Raw genomic sequence first — 16,230 nt, 5'->3', positions numbered from 1 at the left:
TGCCCCAACCCAATCTCTCTTTCTCTTTCTCTTTCTCTTTCTCTTTCTCTTTCTCTTTCTCTTGCTCTCGGTGGTTCTGTGATTCAGGGGGGACCGGACAGGTTTCAGTGGTTCAGAGTGTTCCATCCACTGGCACTTCTCTGCTCCTGTCACAGCTTTCCCTCTCACTCGCCTCTCTCCACTGAGCCTCCCATGTGGATATGACATATGGGCCACATTCTTGCATTTACCACCAATTTTCCTATTCACTGACACTCTGTGTCATCACTGGTCTCGCATACTATTTGGCGACTCAAAGGTTCAGTGTGGGGCTAGGACAGATCAAACTGAATTAATATAATTTCCCACTCCTCCCCTCTTTAATCCCTCCTCCCATCCATCAGCCCATTATAGAAATTAGTTTGTGTTGTCCACAGCAGCACGGCAGGAAGTGCTAGATGATACATTACTATAATTACAATGGCCCATATGAGTTCTGGGTTTAAAATGAATGGCTGCACTTTCCTGGGAAATGTGTCGTTATTTAACGGATTGATCTTCGGTCCATCTTACTTGACCTGTAAAAGCATGACGTGTAAAGCAGCAACTGTTTAATATAAAGAGGGGGAAAGTTGATGTAGGTGCAACCAATTTTAACAGACATACATTTATGTAGATAAATAAACTCAAAACCCACATTCAGCAGAACATTACGGCCATTTTCCACCAAAGAGAACAGGGCCCAAAAAATTGCCACGTTATTAATGGTGTTACCGGCAGCACGGTCTCCTAAAAAAGGGCTGCGTCAGACATTTAGTGTAGAGCTCTGAGTCTCAGCTTTTCTCTGGGCCCCTGAGGCCCTGTTATTATGATTACAGCTTACATCAATATGCTGACAGGACATAGTTAGATTCTGGGAGGTAGCCAAAGTGACAGCAAAGAGCCACAAAGAGCTTAAGCCTTCACTAAGATCAGCAGAACAGAATCAAACGTTATTGTTGGGACTGCCTAACCAGAGCAGTGTGTGTGAGATCATACTGTTTTCTCTAGTCTAGAGGCTTAGTGAGATGAATTCATTCTGTGGTGTGAGTGTGTGACAACACTTCTATTAGCCCACTAATGCTAGGCTAGGAGGACAGGATATTATGGGTAGGACCGAGTGTGTGATTATGGCTGGCTTTGGCTGTCGTGATTTACGGTACATCAGCTTCTTTTTCATCACTACAGAACAGACAGACAGTGTCTCGGCCAGACTGCTCTTACTGACTGTGTGTTTTCTCAAGGCCTCATTCGTCTTCCAAGAGAACCAGACTCTTTTATCTTGTCTTCTTCTGTCCTCTCAAACTATTTTACGGTGTGCTCATCGCGCCATCTCCTGCCTCTGAATTCCTCTCACTCTTTCTCTCTTTCCCCCGACATCATACCCCTTCCTTTCCTCATTTTCACTGTCATTGCAATGTCTCACTGGAATCCAAATATACATTGGGGTCAGCCAGTATACAACATTCAGTAAACATCAACTCCTCACCCCACTGAGAGAGAGGACGAGGTGGGCTGGGCTCATTGCAGCATGGTAACCATACTCTCTTTGAGGACATATACAGTATGTCTTAACATAAACCATCTCCAGTATGTTTACCCCTTTCTCCCTGTGGACTCATTCCATACTAGGGTTGAATATTTTCCCAGTATTTTGCAAATGTTCCATCCCGAGAATAAATCACTTTTCTCCCGGGTAACCCAGTATTTCCCGCCAAAACCAGAAGTGTCATTCAAAAGCATTATAAAGCATAGAAATAGGCCTGTCTGGATTTAATTTGAGATTTGTTCGAAAATTCTAACCTAATGCTACCTGAGCCTGAGGAGCCATACATGAAATACATTTTATGAGCCCTACATTAAAGACATTTAATGATCCCAAGCCCAAAAAAGCCCAAATGACTGTGCCGTTATCCAATACATATATGATATAGGCTACTGCACATTAAGCACAACATAAAAGCCCATAGATGTAGCGAGCTATATGCTCTCTTGGGGAAATACATGAAACTAGCTGCAGAAGGCTAAGATTTTTGAGTGTGGACTGTGGTACTGTATTGTATTACACTGCATTATATGGACTGGAATTACGCACATCATTCAACCCATGATAAAGCAGGGAGAGAACATGTGATTCTGGTGCAGCACATGTGGCCTGCAAAGTTACAAGTATAGGGTAGCGAATTTGATTTACATTTTGAAATATAATAGGGCGTATTTGTATAATTAGTAGGCTGACGTACTGTATATATATATACCTTTCATAATATTTCCTCTAATGTTATTAACTTACCTTCTCTTTCTCTCTCTATTGTTGCTTCATTCCTTCCTCGCTTTCAACAGTTAAATTAAATATGTTTCATTGTCCTTATCTTCATCATTCCAATGACATCCTTGAATAATATAGAACTATAATTAGATGCAGCATGCTTTTACTTCTCTTCAAGAAGATTGAATGGTTATGGGTCTGAATAAATAACTGCTATAGCCTACCGCCATCGTGTATTTACTCTTCTTTCAAATTACCTGTGACTGGCTGTTGTATTTAACATTCAGCAAACAAGAGCTTGCGTACCTCTTTGAATAGTCTATTGGTATAAGAAATGCAAAATAAAGAAATAAATGTCCAGCAAGTTATTCTAGTCTAGCTTTTCCTGCATGGGACTCCAAGAGCTAAGGAGTGTTTTTTAAGTAGAGAGGTCAGCGGAGCAAAGGAGCGTGCATATTGCGCAAGAGTCAGAGGCTGTAAGTTAGAAGCTTATTATGCATAACCCATCATGAATTAGCTAAATATAAGGCCAATACTGCATTTAATTTATTACCTGAATGAGGTAGGCTAGGACATCTATATATAGGGCTATATATCAATCTAGAACAGGATTATCTATTTGGATGCAATTTGAATTGAGTTGATGGAAAGAGAGAGAAAGACAGAGTGCTCGCGCGTGCACTGATTTAAAGCAACGATATTCGAGTGATAGGTTGTTTTAAAACTCTGCAGCTGCAAAAAAAGATTAAATTCTTTACAATTAAAAAATAAGGTGACCCCCTAAAGCCAGATGGAGCTGGGTAAATTAGACGTGCATTCGGTCTTTATATTACTGTAGCATAGACTATGCTGCAGCAAATGTAGGCCTACCTGTCACGAGAAAAAAAGTTACCATGATGAGATGATAGGTCTACATGTGTTGTGAACTGCGCTCCATACTGAGACGCGCTGTCTGTCCCCACCCTGAGTGTTGATGATTCATCATGCAGAGGCCGTAGAAAAGACAGATTTAGATTGCATATCATTTAACAGTTACATTCCAAGCCATGCTGTTCACATAAATAATGTATTATAATTTACGGTTTCTCGCAGTTATTTATGTTATTTTGGGGCAATAAATCCTAGCAAATCTCCTGTTCCTCCTCTTCCTGTCTCTCTCTCAGTGATAAAAAAGAAATAATAAGAAATATGCACATCCAACTTATCGGGTGCAGCTCAAAAGAACGTATCAAATGTATCCGCAACTCTGGTATGCTCCTAAGGTGATGTAATCAGACACACAAAAAAGACAACGTTTCCATCTGAGTTGGATCATGATGACCTAACGAAGATCCAACTCGGATCGAAATGTTGTATTTTGTGTGTCTGATTAAATCACCAACGGAGCATACCAGAGTTGCAGACATTCCTTTTCACTCTGAGTGATGACATCACATCGGCAGGCTGACTCGATGGCTGTCATGTATGAACTAATTTTGGATGTCTAATCAACAGTTCTCTCCATAGCTTAATTTAGAACGCCTCCTACTCCCCACTACCCACGGCCCACCCCTCTTGTTGACTATTATCTAAGCCCGCCTCAAAGCAGTACCCTTCTCCTCATCCACTGCCTTCCAATGTGCTGTAGGAAGTACACAGCAAACAAACAGATAGCGCTGCTGTCCAAATACATCTCTGAAGTATCTTGTTCTTTTAGTTTGTTTCCTTACTCTGTGGAGTGAGTTTCCACCTGTCACTTCCACACAGTCAGAGAATGTGGTTTATTTCGTCCCAGCATGTGACTCCCTGTGCTGCATTGGTAGAAATACTTTATCGGCTTAAAACAGGAAATTGAAGCACGTTTTTTGTGAGGTGGAAAGGCAATATCCACCTGAGAGCTCTGTGTGGGTTAGAAAGCATTTGTTAAAGAGCCTGGTTGCTGAAGTTAGTATTACAGGGGGAACGAGTAATGTCATTACATTAGTCTATAATTCCAAGGTATTCAAAGGAAATAACCAACAGGAAAACCTGCACTTACATCAAGTACAAGTGGGAGTCATCCATCATTTTTGTCGGACTCAATAACTTCAATGACTGAATAACCAAAACATATCTCTCTCTCTCTCTCTCGTCTGTAGAGTCATACTCGGCGGCGGGCAGTGAGGGCAGCATTACCCCCTCCGTTGGCTCCATAGCCCCCCAGGCCTCGGGCAGCTCCAGACCCTGCTCTCCCTCCTCCCCAGGGGGATCGCGGCACTCTGTCAGTGCCCTGAAGAAATGGCTTACCATGCCCGTCTGCAAGCTGAGTGTGGGAGGAGGGGGAGGGGGAGGGAAGGGGGTCAGGCAGGTCCACAGGCTGGATGGGAAGCAACCCTCTACCCATCTACCTCTCAGCCAGGCCCTAGGAAGGCCTCTGGAGCAGGGGGAGAACTACACTATCCTCCCCTGCACTGATGGAGACCTGGTGAGGCTTCACTCTCTACTATAGCATAATTGCCTTAATTTTGCTGGACCCCAGGAATAGTAGCTGCTGCCTTGGCAGCAGCAAATGGGGATCCATAATAAATACAAATACAAAATATAGCCTGGGAATCCACACAGGGGTTTCTATAATACTGCAGTGTATGGTTTTAGTTACATCACCTGTTCAGGACAAACTCCTGGCTCTACCAATGACAATATGCATGCTGAAGTAACCAGAATATGTTAAGTGTGTTTGTGTGTGCTATATTGTGTATGTTGTGTGATGTGCAGGGGTGGAATGATGGTCTGGTGAGTCCAGCAGCGTACTCTCCAGCACACACCCTCTGCCACAGCTACCTATCTGACCTGCTGCAGAACAGGGACACACACAGTTTGGTAAGGATTACACACACACACACACACACACACACACACACACACACACACACACACACACACACACACACACACACACACACACACACACACACACACACACACACACACACACACACGCACTTTGAGCAGACAGTGGACACTGCAGTCCTTTGTTAGAGCTCTGTACTCGAAGACTGATTCTGTGTTGGTTGAGAGAACAGAGAGAGACTACAGCTGTCAGACCACTCATGTCCCTGTTAGTCAAGCACGGGCACTGAGGCTGAAAGAACTCCCTTTGAAACCCCCATTCATATTTAATAAGGAGGGAGGGAGAGAGAGAAAGAGGGAGGGAGAGAGAGAGAGAGAGAATCCTGACCCACAGAGGAAGCGAAGGAGAATGAACCATAAATAGATGTAAAGTCAGAAACAACAAGTCTCTCCTCATGTAACCTGGGCAACCGCTTATTGATTAACGCAACAAAGAAATAGGATATTAGAGCATGAACATTCAAACAGATCACATAAGCAATGTTAGAGTCATCAACCAAACCAGAGGAGAATTTTTATGTTTATCAAACAAAACAATTTCTCCCACAAATACAATCTGGGAATGCTGTACAGTATATTCAGTGTATTTGTCTCAACTTCACCCAAACCTTAACTTCCAAGATCAAATTTGCCTTGTCAATCATTGTACACATGCACACAAATACACACTCTCTCCCTCTATCTCTAAACAGGAGAAACCTGTCGACCACCTTCCCAGTAAGCAAAATGACATTTTAGGTGTTGAATGAAAGGTGGAAAGACATCCTTTCCGGACGTCGAAAATACGTATTCTCCAGATGTCGAAAATACAGTACCAGTCAAAAGTTTGGACACACCTTCTCATTCAAGTGTTTTTCTTTATTTGTACTATTTTCTACATTGTAGAATAATAGTGAAGACATAAACACTATGAAATAACACATATGGAATCAGTAGGAGTGTACAAAACTGTCATCATGGCAAAGGGTGGCTACTTTGAAAAATCTCAAATACAAAATATATTTAGATTTGTTTAACAGTTTTTTGGTTACTACATTATTCTATGTGTTATTTCATGATTTTGGTGTCTACACTATTATTCTACAATGTAGAAAAGAGTAAAAATAAAGAAAAACCCTTGAATGAGTAGGTGTGTCCAAACTTTTGACTGGTACTGTATGTATTTTACAGATGTTGAAGTCAGGTGAATTTTAGGTGTTGGATGAAAGTTGAAAATACTTTTCAGTCATTTATTCTATCGCCAAATTGCAAATACATTCTCAATTAAGTAAAAATGATATCATAATAATTTTTCAAGCCTCTTAATACAGGTCAGAGGAGCCAACTAAAGATCGCAACAGAGTATTTATTATTGCTCCCATTTGTCCCATGCACTTAAGTTAGTTTTTTCAAAAGCTTTAAAACTGACAGCGATGATGTTCGAAATAGTCAAGCCCATAGACTAAATCAACAGACCACTTTAACTACAATAACATTCTCTGTAACGGTTACAGATTTATTTTCATGCTATGACTGTAATACATTAGTTGAATGCACTGACTGTACTGTAAGTTGCTCAGGATAAGAGCGTCCTACTGAATGACCAAAATGTAATTGTAGAAACAAACCATTACAAAGTATGCTGGGTATTATTGTAATGAGCTCCACCCCCAAACAAGTACACATTTTGGTTGGCGTGGACCAGATCAAAGTCTGAACAAATCAGACTTCTAGGCTATGTTTCACAAGTTTGAACATCACAGTACTGTACTGCACTGTTTAGTACAGTGGAGAACAGTAGAGAACAGTACAGTACGGTATGGTATGGTACGGTACAGAACAGTAATTTAATTCAGTACAGTAGAGTACAGTGCAGTATTGTTTAATTGAGTACAGTACAGTACAGTATAGTTTAATTCAGTAGAGTAGAGTACAATACAGTTTAGTTCAGTAGAGTACATTAAGGTAAAGTAGGGTACAATACAGTACACCATACTTTATTTTTCTTTACTATACTGTGCTCTGCTATATTGTACTGTACTGTACTATACTCAACTTTTCTTTACCGTACTGTGTACTGTACTGTAATGTACTGTATTCTGTATGTTTGGACTGAATATAGGCCGGTCCGGACCGGACTTCTATGGATATTGAAAGCAATGCCGGTCCAGACCAGACCAAACCTGAACCAATTATATATGTCTATGTTTGGGCCAAATATAGGCCAGTCTGGACTGGACGTTTGTTGACGTTGAAATCAAGCCCGGTCCAGACTGCACCAAAAAAAGACAACCAAAAGACGTTGCCATCTGTAAATGCTTGGTGGGTTAAAACTAACCCAGCTATCACATAATGTTCTGAGAACCATATGTTTCTTAGAGCTTGATGAGAGAGTGGTTGTCCTATGGTTATTTTGCATACAACCTTCCCACAACATTCTGGAAGGGGTGCATGATAGTTGCTTGGCTTTGGAACATTCTCAACCATTCTCAGAACGTTAATAAAACCTCCCAGGAAAACTTTCAGGGAACCATAGTATAAAATTCTCTGAACCACCATATAACTAAAAATGTACCTTCCCAGAACAGGCAAAATGTTCACTTCGGTTCTAAGAACGTTTAAAAAACATAATCTTTTTACCGGGCAGGAAACGTATATCTTCGTCTCCACAACCAATGGGAACCCAAAAACGTACATTCCCACAACTTCCAAGAAACCAAATGTGATAGCTGGGAAACAACCTTTAGAAAGCCATTGCCCAGTGGGATCAATAGTGTAGGCTATTCCAGGCCGCATTTGGAAGTGATCAAGTAGCGAGGCAGCAGTCAGCCCCGGACAGCCTGATGCCTCCACAGATTCACTGGAGAGCTGAAAACAGGGTCAGGGCTGGGGGTGAAGGGCTGGAGGGGTGGGTGGAGTGGGGTTAGTAGAGTAGAGGTCCGTGGAAGACTATGGTGTGGGGGTTAGAGTAAGGGCCTACAGGGATGCTGGGTAGCAGGGGTAGGGAGCAGACCTAGGGGCAGAGAGAGGTGGAGGGAGGAGAAGTGGGTAATTGTGGATAGAACAGAAACCAGGGAAGGCTGGGAGGCTGTCAAGGGAAGGGAAGAGGGAGGTAAAGAAGGACTGGAGATCAGAATAGGGTGTTTTGGATTAGTCTAGATCAGGCTTGGAGAGACTGGAGAATTCAGAGGAAGGAAGTAGAAGAAATAGAGGACGGCTTTATGAAGTGATAGGGGGACTAGGTCAGGGCTAGAAATGTCTACTCACTCACTCCTTTCTCTTAACTCCTCCCAGAACTCCACAGTTTACACAACAGCACATTCTGACCACTGAAACTCTCCATGACTCAGGAGGGTCAATAAATATGTAAATCTTTAGGGCTCTCATCACTGCCCTACCTTTACCTCCCCTTCACGGTCAGCAGAGACGTCCCCGGGCTGAGCTGCCATGAATAGGCTGCTTCACTAGGTCCATCAGGAGCTCTGCCATCCCTTTAACACAGATTAGGTACTGGTGAATAGACCTACTGTCTGTGGGCTGCCTGTCAGTGGTACCATTAGGATATGAGGAAGCATGAGCCAAATGCACTACGGACATTATGGACATCAGCGCCCATTTGTCTGTCTGTCTGTCTGTCTGTCTGTCTGTCTGTCTGTCTGTCTGTCTGTCTGTCTGTCTGTCTGTCTGTCTGTCTGTCTGTCTGTCTGTCTGTCTGTCTGTCTGTCTGTCTGTCTGTCTGTCTGTCTGTCTGTCTGTCTGTCTGTCTGTCTGTCTGTCTGTCTGTCTGTCTGTCTGTCTGTCTGTCTGTCTGTCTGTCTGTCTGTCTGTCTGTCTGTCTGTCTGTCTGTCTGTCTGTCTGTCTGTCTGTCTGTGTGTCTGTCTGTCTGTCTGTCTGTCTGTCTGTCTGTCTGTCTGTCTGTCTGTCTGTCTGTCTGTCTGTCTGTCTGTCTGTCTGTCTGTCTGTCTGTCTGTCTGTCTGTCTGTCTGTCTGTCTGTCTGTCTGTCTGTCTGGGATGTTTATCATGATTGGTCACTGAGAAGGTGGAAGTGATGGAAGGAGGACTTTACCCAGCATTGAAGAACTGAGAGAAAGAAAAGGAGAACATGGAGATGCCAGTTCATTGAGATAGAGTGAGAGGGCATGTGAGCTAACGTACGGGGAGCGTGAGGGAGGACGAAGGGGGACAGCACAAGGCCAGGAGAGAGAGAGTGCTTGTCCATAAACTGACTGAATGGGAGGATTAGTGTAGTGTGGTGGAGAGAGGGATTGAGTGGTGGTGCAAATAAATACTGAGGCGGTTTAGAAACATAAGATTATATTCTTATTCCTATTCTGAGATGACCCTGTGTATGAGATGAAGACTCTCACTATTTCAGCCTGATATCACCTAGGCCAGTGTTCCCTAACTTGTAGCCCTGGACAAGTACACTTGTCAACTAATCATCAAGTCCTCAATGAGTTGAATCATGTGACTTTGTCTGGGTCTACAACAAAAATGTACAGTGCATTCGGAGTGTATTCAGACCCCTTCCCTTTTTCCACACTTTGTTACGTTACAGCCTTATTCTAAAATGGATTAAATTAAATAAAACATCTCAGCAATCTACACACAATACCCCATCATGACAAAGTGAAAACAGGTTTTAAGAAATGTTTGCAAATGTAGGAAAAAAAAGAAAAAAGAAACTTGCACATTGCTCTTGATAGTATTACTGCTCTTTAATAAGCTTACGTATCGGTACAGCGTTGTACCCAATGATTTATGAAAACTTTCTTGATGGGTTGATGTCCTCATTGTGGTTTTACAGACGTATTAAATACGTTTTATGTACACCCTTTAGAATATTTATGAAATGCACATTGTGATATTTGGTAACGCTTACTTATTTTCCCTCGACTCCAACACCATTCGATGCATTGAACAGATGTCGGTGAGCTATGGCTACATAAGGGTGCTAATGAAAAAAACTCACAAAAGCTCTGACGAAGGCCTTTAGGCTGATACGTAAAGCTTATTAACGAGCAGTGATACAGCTTATTAAAGAGCAGTTACACTATCAAGACCAGTGTGCATGTTTCTTATTTTTTCTCATCTTATACATCTGTTTCCATGCACCTGCAAAAAAGATAGCTCATATGTGCGAGTGCCTTTTGAATTTTGAATTACAAAACAAAACATAAATACCTTATTTATATAAGTATTCAGATCCTTTGCTATGAGACTCGAAATTGAGCTCAGGTGCATCCTGTTTCCATTGATCATCCTTGAGAAGTTTTTACAACTTGATTGGAGTCCACCTGTAGTAAATTCAATTGAGTGGACATGATTTGGAAAGGCACACACCTGTCTATATAAGGTCCCACAGTTGACAGTGCATGTCAGAGCAAAAACCAAGCCATAAGGTAGAAGGAATTGTCCGTAGAGCTCCGAGACAGGATTGTGTCGAGGCACAGATCTTTGGAAGGGTACCAAAACATTTCTGCAACATTGAAGGTCCCCAAGAACACAGGGGCCACAGTGGCCATTCTTAAATGGAAGAAGTTTGGAACCACCAAGACTCTTCCTGGAGCTGACCGCCCGGCCAAACTGAGCAATCGGGGAGAAGGGCCCGATGTCACTCAAATCAAAACAAATAAAAATGATAATATATATTTTTTAATAAAAATTTAAAATTAAAAAATCTAATTTTATTGGTCACATACACATGGTTAGCAGATGTTAATGCCAGTGTAGCGAAATGCTTGTGCTACAAGTTCCGACAATGTAGTAATATCCAACGAGTAATCTAACAATTTCACAACAACTAACTTATACACACAAGTGTAAAGGAATGAATAAAAATATATACATATAAATATATGGATGAGCGATGGCCGAACGGCATAGGCAAGATGCAGTAGATGGTATAGAGTACAGTATATACATATGAGATGAGTAATGTTGGGTATGTAAACATTATATAAAGTGGCATGTTTAAAGTGACTAGTGATACATTTATTACATCCAATTTTTTATTATTAAAGTGGCTAGAGATTTGAGTCAGTATGTTGGCAGCAGCCACTCAATGTTAGTGATGGCTGTTTAACAGTCTGATGGCCTTGAGATAGAAGCTGTTTTTCAGTCTCTCGCTTCCAGCTTTGATGCACCTGTACTGACCTCGCCTTCTGAATGATAGCGGGGTGAACAGGCAGTGGCTCGGGTGGTTGTTGTCCTTGATGATCTTTTTGGCCTTCCTGTGACATCGGGTGGTGTCGGTGTCCTGGAGGGCAGGTAGTTTGCCCCCGGTGATGTGTTGTGCAGACCTCACTACCCTCTGGAGAGCCTTGCGGTTGTGGGCGGAGCAGTTGCCGTACCAGGCGGTGATACAGCCCGACAGGATGCTCTCAATTGTGCATGATGCGTGCATGGCCACGCAGTCATGGGTGAGCAGGGAGTACAGGAGAGGGCTGAGAACGCATCCTTGTGGGGCCCCAGTGTTGAGGATCAGCGGGGTGGAGATGTTGTTTCCCACCCTCACCAACTGGGGGCGGCCTGTTTGAAAGTCCAGGACCCAGTTGCACAGGGCGGGGTCGAGACCCAGGGTCTCGAGCTTAATGACGAGTTTGGAGGGTACTATGGTGTTAAATGCTGAGCTGTAGTCGATGAACAGCATTCTTACATAGGTATTCCTATTATCCAGATGGGTTTGGACAGTGTGCAGTGTGATTGCGATTGCGTCGTCTGTGGACATATTGGGGCGGTAAGCAAATTGGAGTGGGTCTAGGGTATCAGGTAGGGTGGAGGTGATATGATCCTTGACTAGTCTCTCAAAGCACTTCATGATGACGGAAGTGAGTGCTATGGGGCGATAGTCGTTTAGCTCAGTTACCTTAGCTTTCTTGGGGACAGGAACAATGGTGGCCCTCTTGAATCATGTGGGAAAAGCAGACGGAGATAGGGATTGATTGAATATGTCCGTAAACACACCAGCCAGCTGGTCTGCGCATGCTCTGAGGATGCAGCCTTGCGAGGGTTAACATGTTTAAATGTTTTACTCACGTTGGCTGCGGTGAAGGAGAGGCCGCAGGTTTTGGTAGCGTGCCGTGTCGGTGGCACTGTATTGTCCTCGAAGCGAGCAAAGAAGTTGTTTAGTTTGTGTGGGAGCAAGACATCGGGGTCCGCGACGGGGCTGGTTTTCTTTTTGTAGTCCGTGATTGACTGTAGACCCTGCCACATACCTCTCGTGTCTGAGCTGTTGAATTGCGACTCTATACTGACGCTTATCTTGTTTGATTGCCTTGCGGAGGGAATAGCTACACTGTTTCTATTCGGTCATGTTTCCGGTCGCCTTGCCCTGATTAAAAGCAGTGGTTTGCGCTTTCAGTTTTGCGCGAATGCTGCCATCAATCCACGGTTTCTGGTTGGGGAAGTTTTTAATTGTTGCCGTGGGTACAACATCACCGATGCACTTGCTAATAAACTCTCTCCCCGAATCAGCGTATACATCAATGTTGTTGTTTGATGCTATCCGGAACATATCCCAGTCCACGTGATCGAAGCAATCTTGAAGCGTGGAATCAGATTGCTTGGATCAGCGTTGAACAGACCTGAGCACGGGCGTTTCCTGTTTTAGTTTCTGTCTATAGGCTGGGAGCAACAAAATGGAGTCGTGGTCAGATTTGCAGAATGGAGGGCGAGGGAGGGCTTTGTATGCGTCGCGGAAGTTAGAGTAACAATGATCCAGAATTTTTCCAGCCCGGGTCGCGCATTCGATATGCTGATAAATTCTAGGGAGCCTTGTTTTCAGATTAGCCTTGTTAAAATCCCCAGCTACAATAAATGCAGCCTCAGGATATGTGGTTTCCAGTTTACATAGAGTGCAATGAAGTTCTTTCAGGGCCGTCGAGGTGTCTGCTTAGGGGGGGATGTACACGACTGTGATTATAATCGAAGATAATTCTCTTGGTAGATAATGCGGCCGTCATTTGATTGTAAGGAACTCTAGGTCAGGTGAAGAAAAGGACTTGAGTTCCTGTATGTTGTTATGATGACATCACGACTCGTTAATCATAAGGCATACACCCCCGCCCTTCTTCTTACCAGAAAGATGTTTGTTTCTGTCGGCGCGATGCGTGAAGAAATCAGGTGGCTGTACTGACTCTGATAACATATCCCGAGTGAGCCATGTTTCCGTGAAACAGAGAATGTTACAATCTCTGATGTCTCTCTGGAAGGTAACCCTTGCGGTGGGCGGTGTGCCCATCTACGGAGCCTGACCAGAAGACCGCTCCGTCTGCCTCTTCTGCGGCACCGTTGTTTTGGGTCGCCTGCTGGTATCTGAACCATTGTCCTGGGTGGTGGAACAAACAGAGGAGCCGCTTCGGGAAAGTCGTATTCCTGGTCGTAATGTTGGTACGTTGACGTTGCTCTTATATCCAATAGTTCCTCCCGGCTGTATGTAATAAGACTTAAGATTTCCTGGGGTAACAGTGTAAGAAATAATACATAAAAAAACAAAATACTGCATAGTTTCCTAAGAACACAAAGCGACCATCTCTGTCGGCGCCGGATGTAGAGTGACACTCTGACAAAGGTCCTTCCAGTGGCCAGACGAAAGCCACTCCTCAGTAAAAGGCACATGGAATTTGCCAAAAGGCCCCTAAAGGACTCTCAGACCATGAGAAACCAAATTCTCTTTCCGTTTAAAATGTTTAATACATTTGCAAAACATTCTAAAAACCAGTTTTTGCTTTGTCATTATGGGGTATTGTGTGTAGATTGATGAGGGATTTATATTTTATTTGATCAATGTAATGTAAGAAAATTTGGAAAAAATCAAGGTGTCTGAATAATTTCCAGATGCACTGTATGCTGTTGGGTGTACTCAAGGACTGGAGTTTGGAATCAATGACATAGGGAACCCCTTTCTGGCACACAAAATGTACCCCTCGTTCTCCCTCTGCGTATCTGACTATTTGACTCTATTCATTATTTCTCTTTCACCACCTCCATCACTCTCTCCAGTACATGTAAAACTCTAAAATAACCTCAGCAGTTTCAATAAAAAGGAGAGAGGGAGAGAGAAAAATTAATAGAGGGAGAGAGATGGAAAAACGCTTATTGCTATCGGATTACTGGGGATTTGGAGTGGCACAGCAGGCAGTATTTTTCCGAGAGGATAAGTAGTGAGGAGTTTCCCTCCTGGAACAGCCCACAGGTTGCTGGCCTTTTCCTAAGGAGTCTCCCTCCTGGAACAGCCCACAGGTTGCTGGCCTTTTCCTAAGGAGTCTCCCTCCTGGAACAGCCCACAGGTTGCTGGCCTTTTCCTAAGGAGTCTCCCTCCTGGAACAGCCCACAGGTTGCTGGCCTTTTCCTAAGGAGTCTCCCTCCTGGAACAGCCAACAGGTTGCTGGCCTTTTCCTAAGGAGTCTCCCTCCTGGAACAGCCAACAGAATGCTGTCCTTTTCCTAAGGAGTCTCCCTCCTGGAACAGCCAACAGAATGCTGGCCTTTTCCTAAGGAGTCTCCCTCCTGGAACAGCCCACAGGTTGCTGGCCTTTTCCTAAGGAGTCTCCCTCCTGGAACAGCCCACAGGTTGCTGGCCTTTTCCTAAGGAGTCTCCCTCCTGGAACAGCCAACAGGTTGCTGGCCTTTTCCTAAGGAGTCTCCCTCCTGGAACAGCCAACAGGTTGCTGGCCTTTTCCTAAGGAGTCTCCCTCCTGGAACAGCCACAGCCAACAGGTTGCTGGCCTTTTCCTAAGGAGTCTCCCTCCTGGAACAGCCAACAGAATGCTGTCCTTTTCCTGAGGAATCTCTCTCCTGGAACAACCCACAGGGTGCTGGCCTTGTCCTGTACTCTCCCTATTTCCTCGCTCACATTCCCATGGACGGCTGCTTCCTGGATTAGGAACCAGCCGCCAGCCGCAGATGAGGTCCAGTTAATGAAGGGTCTGATTTTCGTTCGGTCTGTTGGTCTGTCTGTCTGTCTGTCGGTCGGTCGGTCTGTCTGGCCTGGGCTCTATGCTCTCTTTGTACAGCAGACATATGCATATAGTCAATGGACCTGGAGTGAATACATGAGCTCACCTCTCCACCCTCTGTTTCAGAACCATCAATCTTCCACCATTCACTCTGAAGAAGAAGATGGCTCCTCCCTGATTGGTGACTCAACCAGCCAATGGTCAGCCACAATGGACAGTGAAGAGGACAGGAGGAGTGCCTTAGAGAAGAGCATGTAGGTGGTGGTGACCTCCACGTCAACCCACACTGTGTCCAGTCTTCATAGCCCCTATCCCATTAATGGACTGGACTGTCAGTTTTCCACCACAGTATAATGCAGCATCGGAGTGCTCCTGGTGCTTCATCCATTAAGTGTCTGGTTACGCCCCAACTGGAACTCTATTCCCTACACAGTGCACCCCTTGTTAAAAGTAGCACACTATAGGGAATAGGGCGCAATTTGGGGCGCAATTCCTATGATGATGAGAGCTAACGGTGTGATGGAAGTGCAGGTTCCACTCTGGGAGAACCCCATCCCTCACTGTTATGAGAGAAGTCACACTGTTTAATGGCTGCCCTCTATTACTGCAGCCAAATCTCTCTCTCTCTATCTCCCCCCTTTCCCCAGATATGTGCTGACAGAGCTGATAGAGACAGAGAAGATGTATGTTGACGATCTGGGATTCATAGTGGAGGTGTGTAACAAATCTATCATCTACCATGTTTGATGCGGACACCTTTATTAGTTATTTGTATGATATAAAGTACACTTCAAGTCTCCTTTTTGTGTTATTTCATAGCAGTTGCCCTATTTTCTCTACCATATACACAAAGATGACTATAGCCAGATGCTCTTCTGTGAAGTAGCAGTATTTTCCTTCCTGCAGTGGTGTGTGTGACCCCTCAGCATTGATCTATGCATGTATGTGTGTATGTGTCTCCTCTGCTCTGCCCAGGGCTACATGGCCAGCATGGCCAGTCAGGGGATCCCAGAGGACATGAAGGGCAAAGACAAGATAGTGTTCGGGAACATTCACCAGATCTATGACTGGCATAAAGAGTAGGTCTCGTGTGTGTGTGTGTGTGTGTGTGTGTGTGTGTGTGTGTGTGTGTGTGT

General features: G+C 44.0%; 1 protein-coding gene across 2 annotated transcripts in view; it reads left to right on the top strand.

Moving 5' to 3' along the window:
* The window catches only part of LOC139559823 (rho guanine nucleotide exchange factor 25-like), a 55,717-nt gene that overhangs the window by 23,166 nt on the left and 16,321 nt on the right, over nucleotides 1–16,230 (top strand). The window contains exons 2-6 of one of the 2 annotated variants that reach the window (XM_071376191.1): nucleotides 4,405–4,730; nucleotides 5,021–5,125; nucleotides 15,221–15,348; nucleotides 15,742–15,808; nucleotides 16,070–16,173. In XM_071376191.1, coding sequence (XP_071232292.1) covers nucleotides 4,405–4,730; nucleotides 5,021–5,125; nucleotides 15,221–15,348; nucleotides 15,742–15,808; nucleotides 16,070–16,173 — 730 coding nt within the window. Of the gene's footprint in view, nucleotides 1–4,404; nucleotides 4,731–5,020; nucleotides 5,126–13,350; nucleotides 13,528–15,220; nucleotides 15,349–15,741; nucleotides 15,809–16,069; nucleotides 16,174–16,230 lie in introns of those variants that run through there. The other variant, XM_071376197.1, reaches the window with a different exon arrangement.

The sequence above is a fragment of the Salvelinus alpinus genome, chromosome 2 (assembly GCF_045679555.1).
Source record: "Salvelinus alpinus chromosome 2, SLU_Salpinus.1, whole genome shotgun sequence".
NCBI lineage: Eukaryota > Metazoa > Chordata > Actinopteri > Salmoniformes > Salmonidae > Salvelinus > Salvelinus alpinus.
The sequence above is the reverse complement of the archived record's forward strand: the minus strand, read 5'-3'. Positions and strand labels throughout refer to the sequence as shown.